At 39.6% G+C, this 23,855-nt stretch overlaps 2 protein-coding genes across 3 annotated transcripts; one reads left to right on the forward strand and one right to left on the reverse strand.

Moving 5' to 3' along the window:
* Positions 1 to 15,244, forward strand: LOC141432042 (pancreatic lipase-related protein 2-like). 2 transcript variants are annotated; one of them, XM_074093406.1, is made up of 7 exons: positions 1 to 74; positions 2,202 to 2,368; positions 7,082 to 7,205; positions 11,266 to 11,511; positions 12,350 to 12,532; positions 13,259 to 13,418; positions 13,818 to 15,244. In XM_074093406.1, the coding sequence occupies exons 1-7, from the start codon at positions 17 to 19 to the stop codon at positions 14,041 to 14,043; spliced, it is 1,164 nt and encodes a 387-aa protein (XP_073949507.1). In that variant the 5' UTR covers positions 1 to 16; the 3' UTR covers positions 14,044 to 15,244. The 2 variants fall into 2 exon arrangements, with proteins under 2 accessions (XP_073949507.1, XP_073949508.1); XM_074093407.1 differs by lacking the exons at positions 1 to 74; positions 2,202 to 2,368 and adding an exon at positions 5,746 to 5,927.
* Positions 15,245 to 15,315: 71 nt separating this feature from the next.
* LOC141432043 (uncharacterized) lies at positions 15,316 to 23,137 on the reverse strand. The gene is made up of 8 exons (XM_074093410.1): positions 23,017 to 23,137; positions 22,871 to 22,937; positions 20,184 to 20,406; positions 19,708 to 19,983; positions 19,242 to 19,388; positions 18,572 to 18,688; positions 16,442 to 16,580; positions 15,316 to 15,959 (listed from the first exon to the last, which is right to left on the reverse strand). Exons 2-8 carry the CDS (start codon positions 22,915 to 22,917, stop codon positions 15,826 to 15,828), a joined length of 1,083 nt encoding a protein of 360 aa, XP_073949511.1. The 5' UTR covers positions 22,918 to 22,937; positions 23,017 to 23,137; the 3' UTR covers positions 15,316 to 15,825.
* Between the last annotated feature and the right edge of the window lie 718 nt (positions 23,138 to 23,855).

The raw sequence follows: 23,855 nt of genomic DNA on the forward strand, positions 1-23,855 counted from the left end.
TAGTAAACGCACAAGGATGGCATGCGGTGCGCGCGCGCTCCTCGCTGCGGTATTCGTCGTAGCAACACAGCGTGGTATGTAGTCTTGCAATATACCCACTCTTGCTTAATAACGCAAATATGAACATGTCTTTCAGTCTTTACTATAATAGATGGAATAATATGGAACGTTTAAAACAAGTACCTAAGTATAAAAAAACCCGCAATTAAAAGTATGTACTCAAATTCTTATTGACAATTTATTTGATACTTTGTCCTAAGCGGTGTAAAGATCTTATAATACCTATTGTAATCTTTTTCCACTGTCGTTTATAAATTGAACATTACATGTCTATTAAGTAATATTTATCTATTTCTTGCGATGGCTAATAATAGAATGGCAGATACAAAATTATTATTTGCTGTGAGGGTTTGTGAATTAATGGAATCTCTCTCAATTACTCTCAAAATAAACGTCTTGCTGATTGCGTTGGCTGTCAAACATTTTTTTTTCTAATAGTTAAGGGCATTATTTAAATATCTAGACTAGAATTGCACCATTTGCACCTCACCTATGTAATAAAAGAAAAGTCAACAAGGAAATCAAATTATCAGCTTACATCGCAAAATAATGTTCGTTCGGGCTCATAGAGACTACAGTCTGTTCAATATAGGAATGCACAGAAGGGAAAAAATTATAACAAAAAATTTAACCGACTACAAAAACTAGTTCTAGTTCTAGTAGTCATATATCATCAGTTCCACTTCACCAAATGATGATTTTCAAAAGCAAATGCACAAGTTGCTACTAAATATATCAAAATTATCATAGGCGTCCCTACAACATTTGAAGAGTTCCCTCGATATCCTTAGGATCCAATCATCAAATCCTGATTTGGTGCTTATGGGACCTAATTGAAAGCATTCCTAGACGAACGCAAAAAAAATTTTTAAGTCGGTTCATAAATGACGGAGTGCTGAAGTAAAAAAATAAAAAAAAATACAATCGAATTAATAACCCCCTTTTTTGAAGTCGGTTAAAAATAGGCTCTTTATAATGCACGCTTTAGGAAGTAATTAAATAAATTTCCTTTTTTTGGTACTTATACGGTCTAAACTTAATTCTAATTAATAAAATATCGAAGACGTCAAATTAGTTAAAAAAATTCAAGTAACTGTTCCCCGCGACTCCGTTCACGTAGAATTCGCTTATTGCTATCCCGCTGGAACTATGCAATTTTCCGGGATATAAAACTGTCCTATGTCCTTCCCTGGGACTTGGACTATCTGTATACTGAATTTTACCTAAATCGGTTCAGCGGTTAAGACGTGAAGTGGTAACAAACAAACATACAGACTTACAAACTTTCGCAATTATAATTAATATTAGTGAGATTAACTTTGCTATTTTCCCTTAGTATTTTTCAAATCAAATTTAAAAATAGTAAAAAACTTTCCTATTTTGTTAAAAACAGAAACTTCTTCCTATAAAATATCTAAAGAGGCACGGGTAAAGAACATACTGCAAGAAAAGAGACGTTTATAATATTGTTAACTCAAGAAATATTTTGTACATTATTTATTGCTTTTAATCGCCAGTTTGGATCAAAATGTGATGAGATGACCTTTAATTAATTTATTAAATTTTGACGACCGGATGGCCAAGTGGTTAGAGAACCTGACTACGAAGCTTGAGGTCCCGGGTTCGAATCCCGGCCGGGGCAGATATTTGTATGAATAATACGAATGTTTCTTCTCGGGTCTTGGATGTTTAATATGTATTTAAGTATGTATTTATCTATATAAGTATGTTTATCCTTTGTGTAGTGTCCATAGTACAAGCTTTGCTTAGTTTGGGACTAGGTCAATTGGTGTCAAGTGTCCCATGATATTTATTTATTTACTTTAATCATATACGAATAGTTAACTTTTCACAAATAAAAAGGAAAAAAGCTTGAACTTCATAGCAGAAACTACGAGGAGAATATTTTTAAACAGGGAATAAGAGCGGATGAGACCACGAAACACATTGCACTTAGGTGGCTTTGCTTAGTTTGGGACTAGGTCAATTGTTGACACAATTCCTATGATATTTATTGATCATCATCATCTTTCCAGCCTATATAGGTACGTCCAACTGCTGGGCATAGACCTCCTCTCAGAACGAGAGGGCTGATATTTATTATTTTGATTTGTTTACCTAAATAGTATTTTCCACTGTAGGGTCAGCAGACAAGCGCCAGCCCATCAAGGAGGCGCTTTTCCTTCACAGCGACTCCTTCTCCAACGCCACCTTCGAGGACTGCGTGTGGCGGCGCGAGCGGGAGCCCTGTCCCGACCCCGATGTCAAGCTCCATCTGTATACCGAGCTTGAGCCCACTAAGAAAGTGGTAAGTTTAAGATATTACACGACGGGCTGTAGGACGTCCACCAACGAGATGGACAGATGACCTGGTTCAAGCCGAATTCACGGTGGGTGCAAGCCGATGCCATCCGAAAGCCACTGGAGGTCTATGGAGGAGGCCTGTATGTCCAACAGTGGATGTCCTACGGCTGAGATGATGATGGATGATGATGATGATCATGACACGACTGGTGTAAATTTTTTGTCATACAATATCCAGCTTGATACCTTGACACGTGCCTGAACTCGAAGTTCGTATTAAATGGTCTAAGTGTCAGAGGGACCGCACCACACGAACTTCGAGTTTCGAGTTTCGTAGTAGCCCTGCTGAGACGCGTTGACAGACGGACGGACAGATAGACGGACAACAAAACATAAAGGTTCCGCTAGTGCTGCTGCTTAAGTAGCATAGTAGAAATAAGCAACCTGAGATAAAGGTTCCGTTTTTAGTAACTGCAATTGCAATTGCAGTTTTCTAGTACCTTACCTACTAACGGTCTCTGAGCTTAGCCGCGGACGGACAGACAGACAGACGGAGAGACATGGCGAAACTATAACTAATTGAGTACAGAACCCTAAAAACTAGTGTCAGCGCTGAACAAGTTTATTTTTTTTTAAATTCGCATTTAAATTTCGAGGGATTTTTTATAATATCGCGCTGTACCTACCTACTTCTGAAAATGAACTAGAAACGGACCGCGATTATTATTTTATCTTAAAAACCAGACCACCGAAAAAAGTAATTTGAGATCCCGGTAAACAATTATGTAATATTAACCACACCAACTAAGTGGTACTTAAAAAAAGATTATGAAAAAAAATTATACTCGTAGCATTCAGACCTTCTTCTGCTAGGTACTCACTTCTTCGTATGGGATGGCCAAATATTAATTTCAACTTGATAGAGACTTCCTGTGGCGTCCGGTGAATGTTGTGGTTGGTAGTGGCGCAGGCGCATAGAGATAGATTAGATATTATTATATATGATATTAGCTAATGTCGAGTTCATAAACTTGTGAGCAAAAATTTAATCAAAAATATCTGAAAGCGCCTGTACGCCGTTAACGATAGAGTCGTGTTGAGATATTTTTGATCAAATTTTTGCTCACAAGTTTATGAACTCGACTAAACTAAGTAGGGCATGAAAAATATAGGGATATGTTTTTATGCCCCTGCTTTTATGATCTAAGAAATAAGGTATCCTGATTGATTCTAACATGCACATTGCATGTACCTACATAATAAATACCTGCGTAATAACCCATTGTTGTCATAGAATAGGTAATGAATATTTTTTTAGTTCCCATGAAACTTTACATAGGTACCTAACAGTGGCGTAGCGTCAGATATGTTCGTGGTAAAGTCGAAGCAAAGATCGCATATATCTTTCATAAATCATGTATGTCCTGGTCCTATTTTGTAAATTTGGGCAAGCCGAAGGGAATAGGGTTCTATGGACGCTTCGCCACTGGTACGTAAGCACCAGTTACTTGTTTAAACGTGAAATTTTGTTCGTTGATAATTAATATAATTAAAGCATGCCTAAAGTAAATACATAGAACAAGACTAAGATATAGAATAAAACGTACAAATGCATCTCCCTATATGCAGATGCAATGCACTCCTGAAAATAATCCTGCAGACGCCCATGCTGGTAATGAATGAATGTACTTCAGACACCCATTCCAAATAAGTAGGCCTAATTTCTAGGGCTTAGTTTTATGTAGTTGCAATTCGCAGCTCAATTTTTTTTTGGCGATCGGCTAAAGTGTTAGACCTCGTAACTCCATCAGATCAAATTTTACAGGAGGCACACAAAAAACTTCACCACCAAAAATTTTGTGTGAAGGTTTGTTTTGATTTTTATCATCATGTCAGCCGAAAGACGTCCACTGCTGGACATAGGCATCCCCCAAGGCTCTCCACTCAGACCGGTCTTGTGTCCGTTGGCCTTTGGCCTCTACCCGTATGACAGAAGGACAGACGAACAGCGTATACGTTGTTGTCACCTCTCGGGGATGAAACCATAAAAAAATACTTACATACATGGTCAGAAATTGTAAAATCTTATTTAAGACCGGCCAAGAGCGTGGCGGACACGCCCAAGATAGGGTTCCGTAGTCATAACGAAAAAAATGCTCGGTTGCCTCCCTCATAATAAAAAAGCAAGTAATATTTTTCTAAGGATTTCGTATTGTGTACGGAATCTCCCAATTTTAAGTAGGTTTATTTTATACCTTAGGCTGCTATTTACTCTTAAACTACTACTAATTTTCAAGCAATATCTTAGCCGTTATAATTTCCCTTGTAAATTTGATATACTTATTCATATATTTTTCCACTCAGCAGTATAGATTTTAATTTTTTTTAATGAAAATTTGCACTTTAAAGTAGAATATTTCGCAAACAGATCGTTAAATCGAAAAATCGTCTCGGCAACCCCCCAGTGCTTTTAAAATAGGTACCTATCCAACGATACCCCCACTATAGGGCTAGTCGAGAAAAAAAATCACCCCCACTATAATAGGAGGATTACGTCTATATAGGAGGTACCCTATAAACATTTTATTATTATTTTTTATTTTACCACTTTGTCGGCGTGACAGATTATGTATATTCATATTATTCATGCGAAATTATAGCTTTCTAGTACTTACGGTCACGAGCTTAGCCGCGGCCAGACAGACAGACAGACGGACAGACATGGCGAAACTATAAGGGTTCCTAGTTGACTAGGAACCCTAAAAATTTATCTACAGAATAAATTTGGTATAATTTCAGGATTTGAGAATTATGACAGGTTTGAATATTCTAAATGCTTTGTATTCAACAATAGTACATTATATTGATTATTTCATTCGCGTACACTTTCTACGGCCAATCGCGTTATTCAAGTGTCATCGAACATTGTCAAATATCGGAATCGGAATCAGGGAAGGAAAGCGACACCTGCCGGCGCTCGCGCACGCATGTCGGCGGAATACGACTAATGCCATTCCGATTAAAATCATAAACAGGAGAGCGTGGAGTAAACATTATTGTTAGGCAATCCAGAGTGACGTGTAAAAAACTATTAACAAAAAATGGAACCAACTTCAAAAACCTTGAAAATAATTTTCTACTAGTTTGAAGTTGGTGCCTCAGCACTTTTGAAATTCGGCCCACAATTGGCGGAGTTATCGCGTAACAAACATACAAAAAAAACATGCACTCAAATTGAGAACCTTCTCCTTTTTTGAAGTCGGTTAAAAAGTGTCCCTCTACAAGCCTTTCAGAGGCACCCACCCATGTTGTAGTAACACGAGAGAACCTCAGCTGTCATACTTAGACCATTCCAAAATTTAAAGAATATAGTGGCTTGTGTCACTAAAGGAAGTCGTCAATTTTCAAGTTTCTAGTTCTAGCGGTTTAGGTTGTGCATTGTCTGTCAGTCAAATAGTCACCGCAGTCTTGTTACTCTTTCATAGATCGGGCCAATTTTCAGAGTGCAGTCGAAGGCATAAATATCTATTCAGCCATATGACGTTATGGTTAGTAGCATAAAGGTGTAACTGAATTGTAGATTTGACGATCCTTAAAAGTAAGGTTCAAATCAGATTTTATAGTTTGGGCAGTTGCGTCGTGGCCTTGGCCGCTGTCAATCGATGTCACTGTGACAGTAGGAATGCGTCTAAGTTACCGCTAGCTGCCTCTTTAGGGACTCCGCATGCGTCCGCGCAGCCGCCCCACTTTTCATTGAACGGTACAGTAGGTACCTTATATGTATGAATTCAGATTATATCTACTCTTCTTCCTTGGTTGATAAGTAGAGCTACTCAATAGAGAAATTCAATAAAAAAATATAAAAAATGAAGATTGACAGAGCTATTATATTGTGGTTAAATGGGCTTTCAACTGGAACGGCTCGTGTCACTTACTACACTACCGCATTCGCATTCGCTGAAAGAACTATTTTTTTCAAAAAGTAATGAGCTGCGTAATGCAAGTTTAGGTATATTTTATACCTTTGCAACTCTTTTTATTTTTGCAAAATAAAAACCGGCCAAGAGCGTGTCGGACACGCCCAAAATAGGGTTCCGTAGCCATTACGAAAAAAATTAAGTAATATTTTTCTAATCTAAAATTTGTATTTTAGAATGGTAGTAAATATATCAAATTTAGAAGGAAAATTATAGCGGTTAGATTGCTTGAGAATTATTAGTAGTTTAAGAGTAAATAGCAGCCTAGGGTATCAAATATACCTAAACTTGGAAGATTCAGTACACAATACAAAATCCGTAGAAAAATATTATGTGTATTTTCGTAATGGCTACGGAACCCTATCCTGGGTGTGTACGACACGCTCTTGGACGGTTTTTTTACATTATTTGAAAACAGTATTCTTGCGAAGCCGTGGTGGGTCGATAGTAAAAAATACACGACCAAAATTAAACTCTACCTATTTTACTTGCTTTTAAAATTGAAATTGAAGCCTTTTGCACTGCTATGCATGTTCAGAAGTAGAGCGTGAAAGGTTCCCTCGAAAAGGGATACTTTCTTTAATACCGCGGCGGCAACAGACCACGCTGACTCTCCTTGACTAGTGGTACTCATGGTAGTGAGCATTTCACATCAGATGATGCGCATGGTCTTTTGCCTCCCTTTCTTAATAATAGGTAAGTAATTAAAAAATGCGAATCTGAGGTGTGAATGGCTACAGGTGGACCTGTTCAGCGAAGACTGGTTGCGGCAGAGCGGCTGGGAGCCGTCCCACGAGACCATTCTGCTGATCCACGGGTACGCAGGAGGCGACGACACTCTGCCCATCAGTGTGCTGCGAGATGGTGAGAAATCCCTGCAGCGTTAAGTACCCTTAGATTTTTGATAGAGGTACAACCATACAACGTAGACATAGGGATTTAATGGGTACCTAATCGACCACTTGTTGGTAGGTACTTTAGGTATACTTAACAAGCGAGTAGTATACCTATAGGTGCAAGTAAAACCATTAGCATTTTGCAAAGCTCAGTTTAGACCTGCAAGAACTGAAGTTGTATTACATTGCGGCGCTCGATTGACTACTCATCCGATTCACTTTATGGAATTGTAAAGTAATAAGGAAGTAGGTACCTACGTACATTTTATGTGCCAAATATTAAGACATTCTATAAAATAGGATTCTATAGATAAGGGGTTGCGTAGAGTAGATTAAAAGATCTGAGCGTAGGTACATTGGTAAGGTATACCTACCTATACCTACATACATACAGACAGACAGACAACGGCTGGAAGAGTGACTTCATGTTGTATTATGTGAATTTATGTGATAATAAAGAAGATCTTCTTCTTTAGGTGCCATATCCTACCGGAGGTCGGCTATCATTAGTGCTATCCAGTGGCGGATTTATGTTTTTTAGGAGTGTAGGCTACTTTATATCCGCCGCCCTATGTAACTTTCTAAAATATTTTTCTCGTTGAAATCTGCCGCCCCTAGGCCGCTGCTGCCCTAGGACTGGTGCTATCCTTATCTACGACACAGCAGCTTGGAACAGGGATCTTGTGCTAAGGTTGAACCATGTCCGGAGATTTTTTAGCCACGAAGTACGCCTTCTTCCGGGCGGTCGCTTTCCTTGGATTTTCCCTTGCATGATGAGTTGAAGTAGGTCGTAGGTATTTATATCATTACGCATTACGTAACCAAAATACTGCAGCTTGGGTTTTCTGACAGTTTTCAAGATCGCTATCTTTTTGTTAACCATCTGTAAAACTCTTTCATTTGATACTCTATCCGTCCATGATATTTTCATAATAATAAAGAAGATATAAAAGATAATTATAAGTAATATAATAGATATTTTTTTTACTTTTAATGGCAAAGCCATGTAAAACTTGTACATGAAATGATAGCTACCTAACATAATATATCTAAGTACTTATGTAGGTACAGCTACTCAAAAGATTTATAGAACAATCGACAAGCAGTAAATTGAGAAGGTTTTTCTACGACGAAGCAATTTAAATGTCACGAACTCATCGAAAGTGACAATACTATCCACTCGCTGTGGAAACTAATAGCTTTTTTGCGACCAACGCTGTACACGAACCTGCATCCTACATAATGATGAGAGAAATCCTAAGCCGACTAACAGCAGCGTCGTAATAAAACAACTGTTTAAAACGTTGGGGTCGTGTGTGGAATATTTACGTAGAAAATAAAGTAAATAAAGGTATCTAGGTATAGTAAATAATAGTACATTGCACTTTACGGCCCGTGATACACACAATGATTTTCATCACATTGCAAGGAAAAAAATGCATTTTTTTTATTATTTTGTGTCCAAACACTTCACAGCTCAGCTAAAGACAGACGCTAAGAAAACAACTGAATAAAATATGGCTACCCGCCGATACAGGGGGCTACTACAAAATTCGAAAATCGAATGTTATATCAACGTGTGGTTATATCACGGGCCGTAAGGGGATTACAAACTCGGGTCATTAATAGACTCTCGTTAGTAATCCACTTCTTACGCCCCTTAATGCACAATGTACTACTTATTTCTAGAATTTTTTTACCGTACAACGGCAAAACCTATTAAGACAATGGCAAAATTGTCCTCCAATGGACAGCACCATATTTTTCTAAAAAGCAACAAAGTCATAATAACTCCCTTGGGGAGAAAAACTATACGTAAATCCATAGTTCCCGCGGGAACAATTGAGGCCATTGTCCTTTAGTATACAGGCATGGAATAACATAATTTTTTTTTATTCGACTGGATGGCAAACGAGCAAGTGGGTCTCCTGATGGTAAGAGATCACCACCGCCCATAAACATCTGCAACACCAGGGGTATTCCAGATGCGTTTCCAACCTAGAGGCCTAAGATGGGATACCTCATGTGCCAGTAATTTCACCGGCTGTCTTACTCTCCACGCCGAAACACAACAGTGCAAGCACTGCTGCTTCACGGCAGGATTAGCGAGCAAGATGGTGGTAGCAATCCGGGCGGACCTTGCACAAGGTCCTACCATCTGCAAAATAACAACATCATTGACGACTGCATAATAACATCATTGACGAGCGAGTGTGATGGAAATAAAATAAATTTATTACAGGTTTATCTACTCTTTTCCTACAAATCTTTATCGTATGTACGTAAATATTCCACACACGACCCCGACTTTTTAAACAGTTGTTTATTATACTTAGTTAATTAAAACCTTCACCTATACTTAAAACCGATATACTTATGTACATATATTATGTACCGACTCTTTGCTCTTAGTCACCTGAAATAGAAAATACAATGAAACTATTATTTTTTATGTTATATTTTACTTACTATTCCTATAGCTTTTGAAAATATAATTAAACTATATTGGGATCATGGATACCTACTTCTGGACATTATTTAGCAAGATGCCGTACCTCCTCCTCTTTTAACGTGATCTTAACCAATCCAAAGTAGTCAAGGCATCCAGTTTAAAAAAACTTAAAGAATTCTTAATTTAGAAACACGCTAAAGTTCATTAAACTTAAGTGAATGTTTGTTAGGTAACATGACAAAACACACTTTCATAGATTAGGTAGGTGGGCCAATCAACTTTTTTACCGACACTAATCTGTCCGCGACATTTTTCAAACAATTGCAGATTTTTGTAAGTAAACATATTTTTTCTGTAATTTAATAGATGGTGTACATGAATACATGCCATATATCCTACGAAAGTTTAAGCTATTAAACCGTGAAATATCTTGTTGAAAGTACGATTTTTTGGTAACGCAGGAGACGCCCAAAGTGTCGGTAAAATAGTTGATTGGCCCAGGTACGTCATACGAGTAGAGTACCTACATACTTATATTGTCCCTTATTAATTTCATTACACATAGGTATCTATCCAAGTAGACTTTATGAGTTAGTGCATTATAGCGGGCGGGGTCGTTGACGTGTTGTTGCATTAGTGGAGAAAGCTGTGGGAAGTGCATAGTGCATGGTTTGCAGTTCCCACAGAGGGGCTGAATGCTTGAGTGGCTTTCACTATCGACGTTAAAACTATACCTCAAATAAGACGATGCAAATGTTTAACTGTTGGGTAATATAAATAAGTCATTATTGGTCACGTAAGAAAAAAAATAGCGACATCTATTCGTTACCTACTTGTTTAGTAAGTAGAGGTAGCTACGATTATTTGGTAACGAAGAGATCCCGGAGATTGAACACACAGGTACGGCGGCTTACCTATGCGCGATTGGGTAACTTGGTTACATGTATCTTATTGACCTGAGTTCTTATCTATCTACCTAAATTCGTACCTACCTCTGATATGGCACGTAACGGTGCCTTCTATCTAATGAATATTAATCAAGACTGGGCTGCCTAGTTTTTAAGTGCATGAGCACCGTCGCCCATGGACATACGCAACACCTCATATGAAATTTCACTGCCTATCTTACTATGCCAAAATACCACAGTAGGTACGCACTGCTGCTTGGCAGCGGAATTAGCAAGTAAGATGGTGGTCGATCCGAGGGACCTATCACCTCCATAATATTATTAAATATCTGGACAGATGAAGGTTGACAAACACATTACAGAGTAGGTAGCGTTGCTGCTGCTACCAATGGCTCAATCTCGCAAGTTTCTTACCCAGTGATCTCACTAATAAGACATTATATCCAAGTATTGAAAACTACACACACATCGCGAGTAATTTTTTTTTACTTATGATATGTGAAAACTTACGAGCGAATGGAGGCGCCAGCTAAAGTGGGCCAAAAATAAATACTCTCTACTCTCCGATCAAACGCTGCCTGTGAGGAGCAGTGAGATAGAAATTTGTCCATGGCAAACGTGTTGCACGTTTAGAGGCACTGTTTTTACACCTCAAATTAATTCATCAGCGTACCTCCGTCGCGGCGGTTACAACGTGTTTATGCTGGACTGGGGGGCCCTCTGCCAGCCGCCTTGCTACGTGTCCGCCGTCCACAACTTGCGGCCGGCGGCGCGTTGCGCGGCGGAGGCGCTGGGCTCGCTGCGGCGCGCCGGCCTGCGCCCCGACCGGCTCACCTGCGTCGGACACTCGCTCGGAGCGCACATGTGCGGCATCATCGCTAACTACCTCACTTTCCGACTCAACAGAATCATCGGTCAGTATGCCTTAAGGCTCATGCAGTTTCATTGGTCGATAACTCGATCGAATATACACAGCGTGCGGTTACTCCCCGCAAGCGGAATAGCGACTAGTGAAGCCCAGTTGGCCCTATGCCATAGGGCATATGGCATGCGTTATGAAAATCTCCTGTACTCCACATTAGGGCCCTATCGACCAATGAAACTGTGCTATTGCCATATGTTAAGATTTTGCCGTGCTAACTGTAACTTACGGTCAGCGGCCAAGAGGCTCAAAATATAAGCTCGCACCGGCCTGCCGCCTGACCTCTTCACCTGCGTCAGACACTCGCTCGCGGCTCACATGTGTGGCATCATCGCAACTTCCTTTTATACCTTCCGGCTCAACAGGATCAACGGTACCCCGCGAACGATGGGGCCCCTTGTGACTGTAAAAAATCCTTTCCGTATGTACTTAGACAGAATTAGACTGTAATAGTTTCAAGTTTAATCTACCCAAAGTTCTTGCCTCCGATAGATTAAAGACGGCCTTGAAATGAAGGGCATCGGCATCAAATTGTTTTCGCTGCTTTGGACTCTAAGGGCCTAGGCTAGCTGGCGCGGGTGCACGGAGTGCCGTGCGTATGCCCGTAGGCGCGGGTACAGGTAAATCCGTCGCACACGACGCGTGTAGTAAGCGCTACTCATACTATTTCTTAATAGGCGTCCACCTGCTCCGTGCAAACCGCGTCAACTAGCGTAGGCCCTTAGCTTGGCTAAGCTCGCACCGGCCTCGGGCCAGCCCGACCTCTTCACCTGCGTCGGACACTCGCTCGCTCACATGTGCGCCATCATCATCATCATCATGTTTGTTAGGCTTGGACCCGGCGCGTCCGCTGATCCGGTCGGCGCCGGCGCTGCGCCTGGACCCGGGCGACGCGCGCGCCGTGCACGTGTTGCACACGAACGCGGGCCGCTACGGCGACGCGGCGCGCCTCGGACACGCCGACTTCTGCCTCAACGGTGGCCGCAGCCAGCCCTTCTGCGAGGACACGCCTAGTAAGGCAGCTTTCACATTAAAGCGCTGAATCTTACTACTAATAGCCGTCGAAGGGTCTCCCCATACTTTTACCGACGCGGATTCGGCTTTAGCTGATCAAAAAATGCTTTGTTTCTACGCAATACGAGTGGAAAAGACGTCGATCTGCTCGGCCGACGCCAAGAGACGTTTATCAACAGAAAAGTCTTTCTCACTCTTATTGCGTGTACATACCTAATGCGTTTTTTGATCGACATAGCAGATTCCGCGTCATACCATTATGAGGCCTTAACACATTCACTCACTTACCATACCTACTTTAAAAGTAGCCTTAGAAACTGCATCAGTCACATCTCTTAAGACACCAACATATCCTATTTACCTACCTACTATATTATAAATGAGAAAGTTTGTTTGGATGTTTGGACTAATTGTTAGATACTCAATCATGCACAGTGAAATATATGTAGGTACATGACCCACTCTATTTGTAGGTACCTCTCAGATTACCTATACTTACTTAGTGCCATCCACGAAGCCGCGTGATTTTGTCAAAATTCGACATTAATGACATTGTAATAAGAACCAGGCACGAGCCATCGTGAAAGACTACCTATACCTACTGTAACGAAATTGCTACTGAACTGAAGTTGTAACGAAACCGAGAAAATTTTAGGTATCAAAACTGAACCAAGTATTTAGTTTTTTTTTATTTGTATCAAGTGTAATTAATTATACCTATGCAGACGAGGCGCTGTGCAGCCACATCTGGTCGATCTGCTACCAGGCGGAGAGCCTGTTCGCGCCGCGCGCGGCCGCGCCGTGCGGCCGGCGGTGCTCCGTGCGCGTGCCGCCCGCGCGAGCCTCCGCGCTACCCGTGCTGCTGGGACAGCCCGCGCCCATGACGTGAGTCTATAACCTCACCCAACGCTACCTTGCCTGTCCACTGGAGCAGAGGTGGAGCGGAGTTGCGGACAAGGGCGTCGCCAAGGGGGGGGGGGAGGGCAGCTGCCCCCCTAGAGATTCTAAAATGTTGCCAAATGTAAAGCAACCACACCAAAGTTATTACAATTAAGTAAAAACCTTCATGTTCTCTCGACTTTACCTACAATTCATACTTTTCTCATTCTCCATATCAACTTGCCCCCTCCTAGACCACCACAACCTGACCACAACGTGACCACAACTAATCTGTCAAGAGAAGAAAGAAAGAGAGACTCAAGCTTCTAGCATATAGTCAATTTCAAATCCAAAAGTAATTCTAATTTTGTCAAGTTATCATCCTAATTGAACCGTAATATCCAGAGCTTCCGGCGCCTACTGCGTGGAGGACTTCGTGCCGCCGTTCTGCCCGCGCGAGGGCGGCGGCGAGGGCGACGCGCGCTGCTGCCTGGACGCGCAGTACGCCGCCGCGGCCACCGCCGAGCCGCAGCGGACGCGCCCGCGCCCGCTCGTGCGGCTCCGAGCCCGCCGCGTCAAGAACACCGGCGACCTTGACGATACTCTGCTCCAAGAGGATCCGCCATATTAACCTTTTGAACGCCAGCGAAACCTACAGTTATCAAGAGCTGCCTTACACTCACCTGCATTAATATCTGCCGATCCAAAGGCTGCGTATTCACCAGAGATGTGCGAGGATGTGTTTCGAGGAATTGAACCAATAGGTTTAGGTTCATTTACCTATTCTCGCACAGCACCGCTCTGGTGGAAACAGCTGAGCGGAGCGAGGCGAGGAAAATGAAGCGTTCCTATTGGTTCATGAAAAAAACATTCTTCGCAGCACATCTCTGGTTGAAACAAAGCCTAACACAGGCTTAACTTACTTTGGAACAAGTCAATTTGTGTCAATTGTCCCGTGTGTGCGCTCTAAAGTTCAAATTTACTTTTGGCATTATTATAATGATAGGGCTAAAGTATTGGCCTATTGGGCCTCTGTGTCGATAGTAGGTCTCACTCGCTATCTTAATAAGACAATCCGAAATTCAAGTAAGTATTTATGCCAAACTCTATTTCACACCAGCCTTCTCGGCTGTATGTTAAATTTGAATCAAGTTTAAAAGTTTACCACGCCACTAAAAACAGGATTACATAATAACGTCCACGGATGAACACTTAAAGACTTGTCATACTGGACGCGTCCTGCGGTCGGGTCCCCTTAATTAAAGTCTCAGTTGACCAGAACGTATCCAGCGCGTTCGAACGCTATTTTGAATGTCTTTAGGTGCAAGATATATTTATTATTAGGGGACATTATTATAAGTACAAAAACAAAAATAGCTATAAAGATAAAATACTAAAGTGGCTGTACTTATCGTCGTTCTAGTGCTTAGGTTACGAAACCGACAATTTGTAACGTTGTCTGTAATGTAAATATGGACTTTATTATTGTAAAGAGATATACGTAAAAATTTGAAGTACAAATACACAAAGTCCTTTGAATATAATAAAGAAGGGTTAGTACTCACCACCAGCTTTCCTGTCGTAATGAAAAACTAGTTGTAATATTCGGCATAAATGCTCAGAATGACTACATGAATTCTTACATGATTTTGTGTTATTAAAAGCTTAAACTTAATGCCGACGGCTTTGTTTTGAACCAAGGAGACTTGCTTTAATTTAATTATTAATGTTAAGATTTAGAAGGTTACAGTAATTGTTAAATTTTAAACATGGATAGAAAGATAATGTAGAAACTTTAAGCCAAAGAAGTAATAAATTACCGCATAATACAATTTTGTATCATTTTCTTTGAATAGGTAAGTTAATAAAAAATATTTTCCTATTAAAAATCATTTATTATTAGATTAGAGGTACCTAATAAAAATACAATCGAATTCATACATTTCTTTTTGTGTACAGTTTAAAATAACCGAAAAGCTTTATTATTAATTTAATGATCTAGATTGCTTTTTACCTTTACTAGGAGGATATCTATGAGGAAGTTATTTTATATCTACTTTAATATAAATCAAGGGAAATATGGACTAACCACAAAAGAGGTTTCAAACATTCTTAAAATGAGTCCTCTATTAACTGACATGTGGTAAACATTAGGAGTTTCTGATAATTCAAGTATCAATCACATAACATTTACAGTTATAATGTCAATTTGTTGTCTACCAACTAGGTCAAACCACATATAAGGTAGGTAATGTAATTATATGCCTGACAAGAAATCAATCCGCAATGTACGAAAAAGTGAAATATGCAGCAAAATTATAACTATCATATAATTCTGGTTAAGCTTCCTCTATCCTCCAAAATGCAACCCAAAAATCAGGGGTAAAACCCAAAACGCTGTTGCACTTTATTGTCAGCTCTTATTACCGGCCATGAGCAGAGAGAGAAGGGCTGCCTTTTCTTTCTCCTTCTTCCGCACGACGTCGAGCGCTCGGTTCTTCCACGTGCTCTTGCGCAGCTTTATCGGTCGACTGCCGACATAGCGACCTGTTACATTATTTATGCTTAGACACGTACACACTTCATCCTGTATTTTGAGACACTTGGGATTCTGTCTGTCTGTTGTCAGTGGAAACTTAAGTCGAAATATTTAGACGAAAAATTGTACAGTAAATTTCGACTGAGCCGTTTTTTTTTCTCAGCACTTTTATTACAATACAATATAAATTACTAAATGGATTAGGTTTTATTTGGACATTGCATGTGCCCAGATTTGGTTTAATTCGTAAGAATTCAATCAATCAATTTTCAATTCAATTTTTCAAGTTTTTTTCAATTTTTTTTTGTTTCCCCTAAACACTTAAAACTAGGATAAATCTTAATCCCATCATTTGGACACAAATGATGACAAAATTCAAGTTATTTATAAATGTGAGTTCTGACATTGCATGTGCACGATCCGCTTTAGTTTAAGTTATAAGATTTTAAAGATATAAATATAAGTTTAAAAATTTGTATAGGTAACTCACCATCCATTTCCTTCATAGCTTTAATGAAATCGCCTGGGTCTTTAAAGCTGACAAAACCGAATCCTTTGCTCTTATTGGTGCGCTTGTCACGGATCACTTTTGCTCTTTGGAAGGAAGTGTACTTGCTAAACGTTCGCGTCTGAAATAGCAAATCGTGTTACAGTCATAGCAAAAACAGTAATAAACAGTACAAACTCAAAAAACTTTTTGACGAAGATGAAACCAACTTCAAAAACCTTAAAAATAATTTTCTACTACTTTGAAGTGGGTGCCTCAGCAGCAGCAGGATCCAGCAGGAGTGGAACTATATAGTCGTCTACCTCACCTACATACTATATATTGGGCTTCAATCGCTCCTGCTGGCTCGTGCTGAGGCACCAACTTCAAACTATGCTAAACATGTCCTCTCGAAGACACTTACATCTTGCAAGTCTTTTATTTGAAGTCATGAATTTCAATCGGCCTAATTATCTTTTTGCTAAGACGGGTATTTCTTCTTTTCATACTAGATACGGAACTAGATCCACCCGACATTGTCTGTTAGAATGCCACCCCCACAGAACTGTAGCCTTTACCGGTAGCTTTCGTTACCTTGCAACCAAGTGCTGGAACAATATACTTCACCGATCAGACGTTTAACATCAAAAAATACTTTTATAAAACACTTTAAGTTAATTCTTTTGCAGAAGCAAAGCGGTTGCTCGGTACTTGATTTTAATTGTAATTTTAAAATATAGGGTAGGGTTAAGGAACTGAAGGGTGGCTGCATGTTTGTTGTGATGCTTTTATTTTTTCTTTCTCTCTTTTCATTTGCATGTTCTGAATCATTGAAATAAAAATACATTTTCGTTGGTGGTAGGCAGGTACAAAATTGTTAAAATTGTTATATTGAAAATGTATTCATTTTGCTTGGCACTGTTTGTACATTTATATTTGTTTTTTTAATAAGGTGATAATATTTGTTCTTGGCCCTCTGGGTTGTGGCAGAATATCAGTGTTTTGCTCCTATGAGCAATGTTGACCACTGAGCCATGACCCTTTTGCACTACTGCAGCGCACACAAACAATTGAAAATTGTTTACATTTAAGTTAGGACTGTTCTTTTTTTTCTTATTTATGTAATTTTGATTGTGTGTGTTTGCAGTAACAAATAAACGTTTTATCTATCTATCTATCTAACTAGTAGAAAATTATTTTCAAGGTTTTTGAAGTCGGTTCCATTTTTTGTTAAAAAGTTTGTTTTCGTGGTTTTTAGTGATTTGTAGCCAAAATGCATCTTACAACGATTCCATTATGCTCAAACACGGCATAGTTATATTATTTTATAACAGAGTACCGGTACCTACATGGTCTTCTTTATTAGGTCTAGTTCACCAAATGATATGTTCTGAATGTAAATACTTGACTTGGTGTCAATGGGACCACCTCGGAAGTATGCATTTAGAAGAATGAGGTGGTTAGGTAGTTATGTACTTAAGTTAAAATAAATTGAACGCTTCTCGCCAATAAACGTTACAGTTTGGCGAGTAACACTAAATGTAATGCATGTTTAATTGTTTTAAGTTAAATAAAAATGAAAAAAAAAAGAACAAAAAAATAATTTTGAAATTCGGCCCACAATTGGCGAAGTTACGCGTAAGCGCGTAACAAACACAAAAAAAAAAAACATACAGACGAATTGAGGACCTCCTCCTTTTTTGAAGTCGGTTGAAAATGGGATCAAAAGGTCTCTCGAAGACACACTTAGGACTAGTGTTCCATAAGACACACAACTGGAAGTTCCAAAATTTTCAGTGTCTCGAATAGCTTCTAAGCCTACTAAGGCCTCAGCTTTTTATCTTTCCAAGCCTCCGAGCCAATGTGTGACAGGTTGAATTTTAGATTACATGGCTTTAAAACAAACTTTTCTTTAAAAAAGGCTCGAGTCTTTTCTAAGCTTATTAATTGAGCCCTTCGCAAGCCTTTTCCGTCAGTTCAATTTTAATTAAAAAGGACTGCAAAGCTTTAAATTTCGGGCTAAAAGGTTCAAGTCTTTTCGAATAGTATTAACTAAAAGACAGGCATTTAGAGTTTATGAATTATTTTCTAGTCAGTTAATTACTAACACGGCTAATAAAAGTGTATACGTACAAGCAATTCGTCGGTGACGTCATTACCGAGGTCTCCACAGAACATACGGAAGTCGTCGTCGGGCCAGTCCAAAAGAGTCACATCTTCCCACACTTGCCCTCCCGCCGTACGCACGACCTAATAATCATACGCACACAGTTCATAGTTGTAATACACAGACAAAATGTAGAAGTATCATCATATTACAAAAAGGCTAGCGAATTGAACGGTTGAAATTACTTTAGTTAGATCGAAAGGATACTTTGAAGGTGGCCCATATGACTTTCTTTTTATAATGGGAAAACCTTAAACAGAATAATAACTAACTGTGATTTTCGTGTTATTGTGGGGTCTCTTTTTTGCACTTGAATAAAGCTAATTGCCAAGTTAAGTATTCTTGCGTAAATATAGAGTAAGCGAGGGTGAAAATAGACGCAATAGAGCCCAATTTATGTCAGATTCATATATGTCGTTCGTGTCGTATCGTGAAGCTTCAGATTTGGGTAGTTTTCAAGCATATGATGATAAAAATCATCAACACATTTTCGCATACCACACATTTCACACTTGTGCAAAACTCTAACACCTTGCAACACGAAAAATAAATATCCAGCTTTCGACGCCATAAAAAAGGCTTGATCTTACAAGAACATAATGCAAAACAGGGCCTTAAGAGTGGGTCGGTCTATACCTTCCGGTGCTTCTTCTCCTTCTTGTTTTTGGGCATCATGGTCTCTGTGACGAGGAGCGGCACGGGCGGCGGCGCGGGCGCGGGCGGCGGCGTGGGCTCGCGCGGCGCCGGCTCCGGCTTCGGCGGCGGCGGCGGCGGCGAACGCTTCTGTAACGGAAATAAACAAACTCAATACGGTACTTAATACCTTTTAACCAAAGAACTCCAAGGCACAGCTGTAATAAAAAAAAACAAAGCACAAAACCAAATTGATTTTCAATTTACTATAAAATTTAGATTTCAAGTTGTATTAAAATAAATCAATAGTTGAGTTATCTAATAAATAAAAATAACAGAAGTCACGTTTGATGTTACGTTTCCTCTAGTGTAGGCTCTAAATGAAACTTTTTTTTGCAATCATGCAAGATGTGAGAATTCAAACCAGATTTATTCCTTATTAAAACTAGTCTATTGAACATGTCCTTACTCTTTTTTTACTTTCGTGCTTTTCCTCCTTATCCTCTTTAGGCTGTTTGTATAATTTGGGTGCTGCAGAGAGCACAGCAGGCTGGGGTTTGGGCGGTGGCGGTGGTAACTGCGGGCCGGGCAGACCTGCTCGCAGGAATGACATCTGGAAGTCTGGCATCTGGATTCCTGGCATGCCTGGCATTGCTGGCATTCCCGGCATTCCTGACATGCCTGGCATCCCTGGCATACCTTGCATCATGCCTGGCATGCCTGGTGGCCGAAGTCGTTGTTGTACCTGGAAGTGGCAACTCAGAATTGTAGTTTCAGGAACACCCCTATGTAAAATAGGCCAATATTGACTAACATATAGGGGGTGGACACCATTTTCGCAGTTTAAAATAAAAAACAGAAATAAAAGAGATTTATTCAATAGTTTGTATGATAAGTAGAAACTACACAATCCTCTCAAAAGCTAGTTAAAACAACGAATCATACCGAAGCTGGCACCATCATGTTGGACATGTTCGGTGGCGGTGGAGGGGGCGGCACGGTGGGGAACATCATGCGCGGCGCGGCACCGGCGCCCGCGTCGAAGCCGAGCAGCGCGGGCGGCGGCGGCGGCGGCGGCATCGCGCGCTCCAGCCGCTGCTGCACCGCGCCGAACGTGCCCGCGCCTATCACCGCGCGGGGGCCATCGCCCGATATCTCCGCTTCGAACCTTTAAAAAAATTTATAGGAGATTTATTCAACAAGCGTTTACAAGTTATGCATCACACATAATACTTACACAAGTACAGACACGGTAGAAGGTATACTTTGACCATTTAAACATTACTATAGGTACTTTGTTTCATTTGTCATGAAAAACTTTGTTCACATAAAGTATGTACTATATTTAACCCTTAATAAGGTAGAGGCGATTTAGCGACCACTTGCATTGAGTTGGAAACTGAACCTTATCAATTTCATTATACATCACAATTTCCATTATAATTATTAAAAATATGACTAGCTTTAAAAATATTCTTTGTTAGGTATGTATTCGATAGCTGCTTTAGATTCTGTGGTAGTATGCCCCTATAAATGGGGCCTTATTAAGGGTTTATAAAAATTGTATTAACCCCTACCTGGTTGTCCTGGTCAAGTGTGTATTAACTAGGGATAGCTGTGATAGGTATTTGAGTGATTTGGACCTGTTCAATGGTGCAGTGAATATTATTACGAGTTGTCAGGTATCAGAAGATGCAGTATGAATTTACAGGTTCATCAAGCACTCCTTTGCAGTCAGATAATCTGGACATTGCAATAGAAGTATTTGATGAATGTGGCCATCGAGTCTTTCTATGATTCTGGCACAGCCACACAGGTACACTTAAGCCATGAAAAAAATGTTTTAAAAAAACTACATTAAAAACTTGGAGTATTTAACAAAATAAGTTTTGTTTAGTAGGCGCATTTAATGTGAGACTCCTAATTTTAAGTTACAATGTTGTTCAACCCGTCAAGCGCCATGTCACACAACGGTGTTTCAACCACAGTGCCCAGTGCATCTGAATTTTTAGTCAAGAAAATTCTTGAGCGCTATGGCCCATTGGAGTGCATTGGGTCAACTCAGGGTAGGCAGTTGGTAGTTTGCACCGCGGCAGCACGCCACCAGCGCTGGCGCTGCCTACCCTGCTGCCTATATACTCTTTCGAACCCAGCCAATATGATTGTGCAGGTTAATTACATTTGAATTTAAACTTGACATGGATTGTACATAAAGTCCATTGTCGAAAGGGATTGTATTTCGATCCAATTTATGAAAAATGTAAACAAAGATGCCATTTATCCCACCAAAGACATTCAATGATGTGAAAAGCTTGAACCTATTGCAAAATAATTAATCTGTTCAGTAAATTGATTAATTTATTAATTGAATAGATCAAAGTAATTTTGTCTATTTTATTATTTACAATACAATACTTGATTTCATTCCAAAAACTTTTATTCAATTATAAAAGCAGTAACTATTTTTTAATTTTAAGGAAAGTAAATAAAAATTGCTTATTCATTTGCGCATTAATCGATTTTTAAAATGTCAAATTTTCCACCATCTCTACGCTAGTTTATGCTACTACAGATTATACACATTTTTCAATCAAGAAATAACGTCAGATTTTGATGAAGATTTCTCAAATGAAAATTAATATTGAAATCAAGTGAATTTTGGTGAAGAAAGTGATTAGACATAGCTAGTTAAAAGACACGAATTATAGATAAATGTATTATTGAATCAATGCAGTGAGTGTTTATACAAGAATTTTGATGAAATCGGTTTGTTTACACTTTTAATAAATTGGATGGGCATAACATATACTCAATGCACGCCATAGTTATGGGCACATATATTTTTTAGAGCTTGGTGCTCAACAGGTTAATTAAAGAGATTGATAAGTGGTAACTGCTCATGACTAGTGATGTGAGGTTTGACATCATCTGCACCAAAGTACGAGCCCTGGTGTTGGTAGACAAACAGATTGAGAAACCTTATAGATTCTGTTTATTATTGTAGGGTAAAAAAAATAAATTGTATAAATAAATAATAAATGAAAAACAAGATTGGTTTTTTGGAATCTTTTTGTATTTTTTATTTCAATTCCAAATTTTTGTATTTCTTTTACGGTCATCCCGTAAAACCTATATCGAAAATACAAAGTGAAATATAGATGCACAGAAAAAACCAGAAAAATAAGACCAGCGCTGGGAATCGAACCCAGGTCCGCGGCATTCCGTGCCGTGTGCTATACCGCTACACCACCGCTGGACAACGATACAGACACGAATTTCTCCTATGCACCTCATATCTCAGCCATGTCGACGGTTAAGAAACAATAACACCTAACTATCATGCTAAAAGATGGTAGATAGACGGTATTGGTTCTTAACCATTGTTATAAATGTCAAAAAAAAACTACCACTGGTTCGGAAAAACCTCTATTGAGAAGAATCCGGAAAGAAACTCAACGAGGTATATTTTTTTTAACAGATTTACAGTATTATTAAATGATATCTATACTTCACAAGTATTTAGCACAACTTTATTTCACAGAGCCGTGTACTAACTGCACCCTGCACCCGTTCAATAGCCTGCTTAGTCGGCTTTTGTGGGCGGCTGCGGTGTGATTAAGGATAGTACTCACCTAGACATTTCATCTTGCATCTGCTGGTATTTATTGGAGTCGTCCATGGTGCCGCTCCAACCTTAACCTTAAAGCAGTCCAAAAGAATTACGTACTAACGAGAAAAAACGTTTATGATATTAAACAATAACGCTCCCGATACGTACACTTTGGAACATTTTCAAAGGATTTGTATTATGAGTGTATCGAATTGAATTGATCATGAAGAAAATTCACAGAAAAAAAATGCAACACATTTTGACATTTGACACATTAAACTAACACATAAACACAGCACCAGTGTCGCCACCTCAGATATTTCTTTTACCCTAACGCTACACGAAATTACCCTATATTATGTTTTTTTTTTTAACCCTAAAAAATGTTTAAAATAAAAGTTATAACGAAGTTCGAGTTTTGCACTTCGTAGCATAGGGCCAGCAGGGCTACTCCGAAATTCGAAACTCGAAGTTCGTGTCGTGCGGTCCCTCTCGCTCTCGTATTAAATAGTATAAGTGTCAGAGGGATCGCACGACACGAACTTCGAGTTTCGAGTTTCGGAGTAGCCCTGCTGGTCACGTCGATCGCACGACACGAACTTCGAGTTTCAGCCCACACAGTAGCCCTACAGGTCCCTTTGACACTTATACTATTTAATACGAGAGATATTTAATTTGACATTGACAAGACAGACAACATTGACATTTGGTCGGTATGGTTTGACACCAGTTGGTGGTTTGCAGCGTTGCCAATGCTACCGAAAAGTCGGTATTTTTAACGTTTTTTTTAACAATCTACCGATCTACCGATACGTCTATCAATCGAGGTTTAATTTACGGATAAACCAAAGGGCCGGGTTTATGATTGGCGATCGGGTCCCGACCAAGTTCGTGTTGGTTCGGTATATATAGAATAGTCGAAAAGTGGAAAAGTTACGAAGGTGAAAGTGACGATTATGAATAACAGTGTAAAAATAAAGGTTGAATGCAACGTTCCACTGGTGACC

Source organism: Choristoneura fumiferana, chromosome 10 (assembly GCF_025370935.1).
Source record: "Choristoneura fumiferana chromosome 10, NRCan_CFum_1, whole genome shotgun sequence".
Taxonomy (NCBI): domain Eukaryota; kingdom Metazoa; phylum Arthropoda; class Insecta; order Lepidoptera; family Tortricidae; genus Choristoneura; species Choristoneura fumiferana.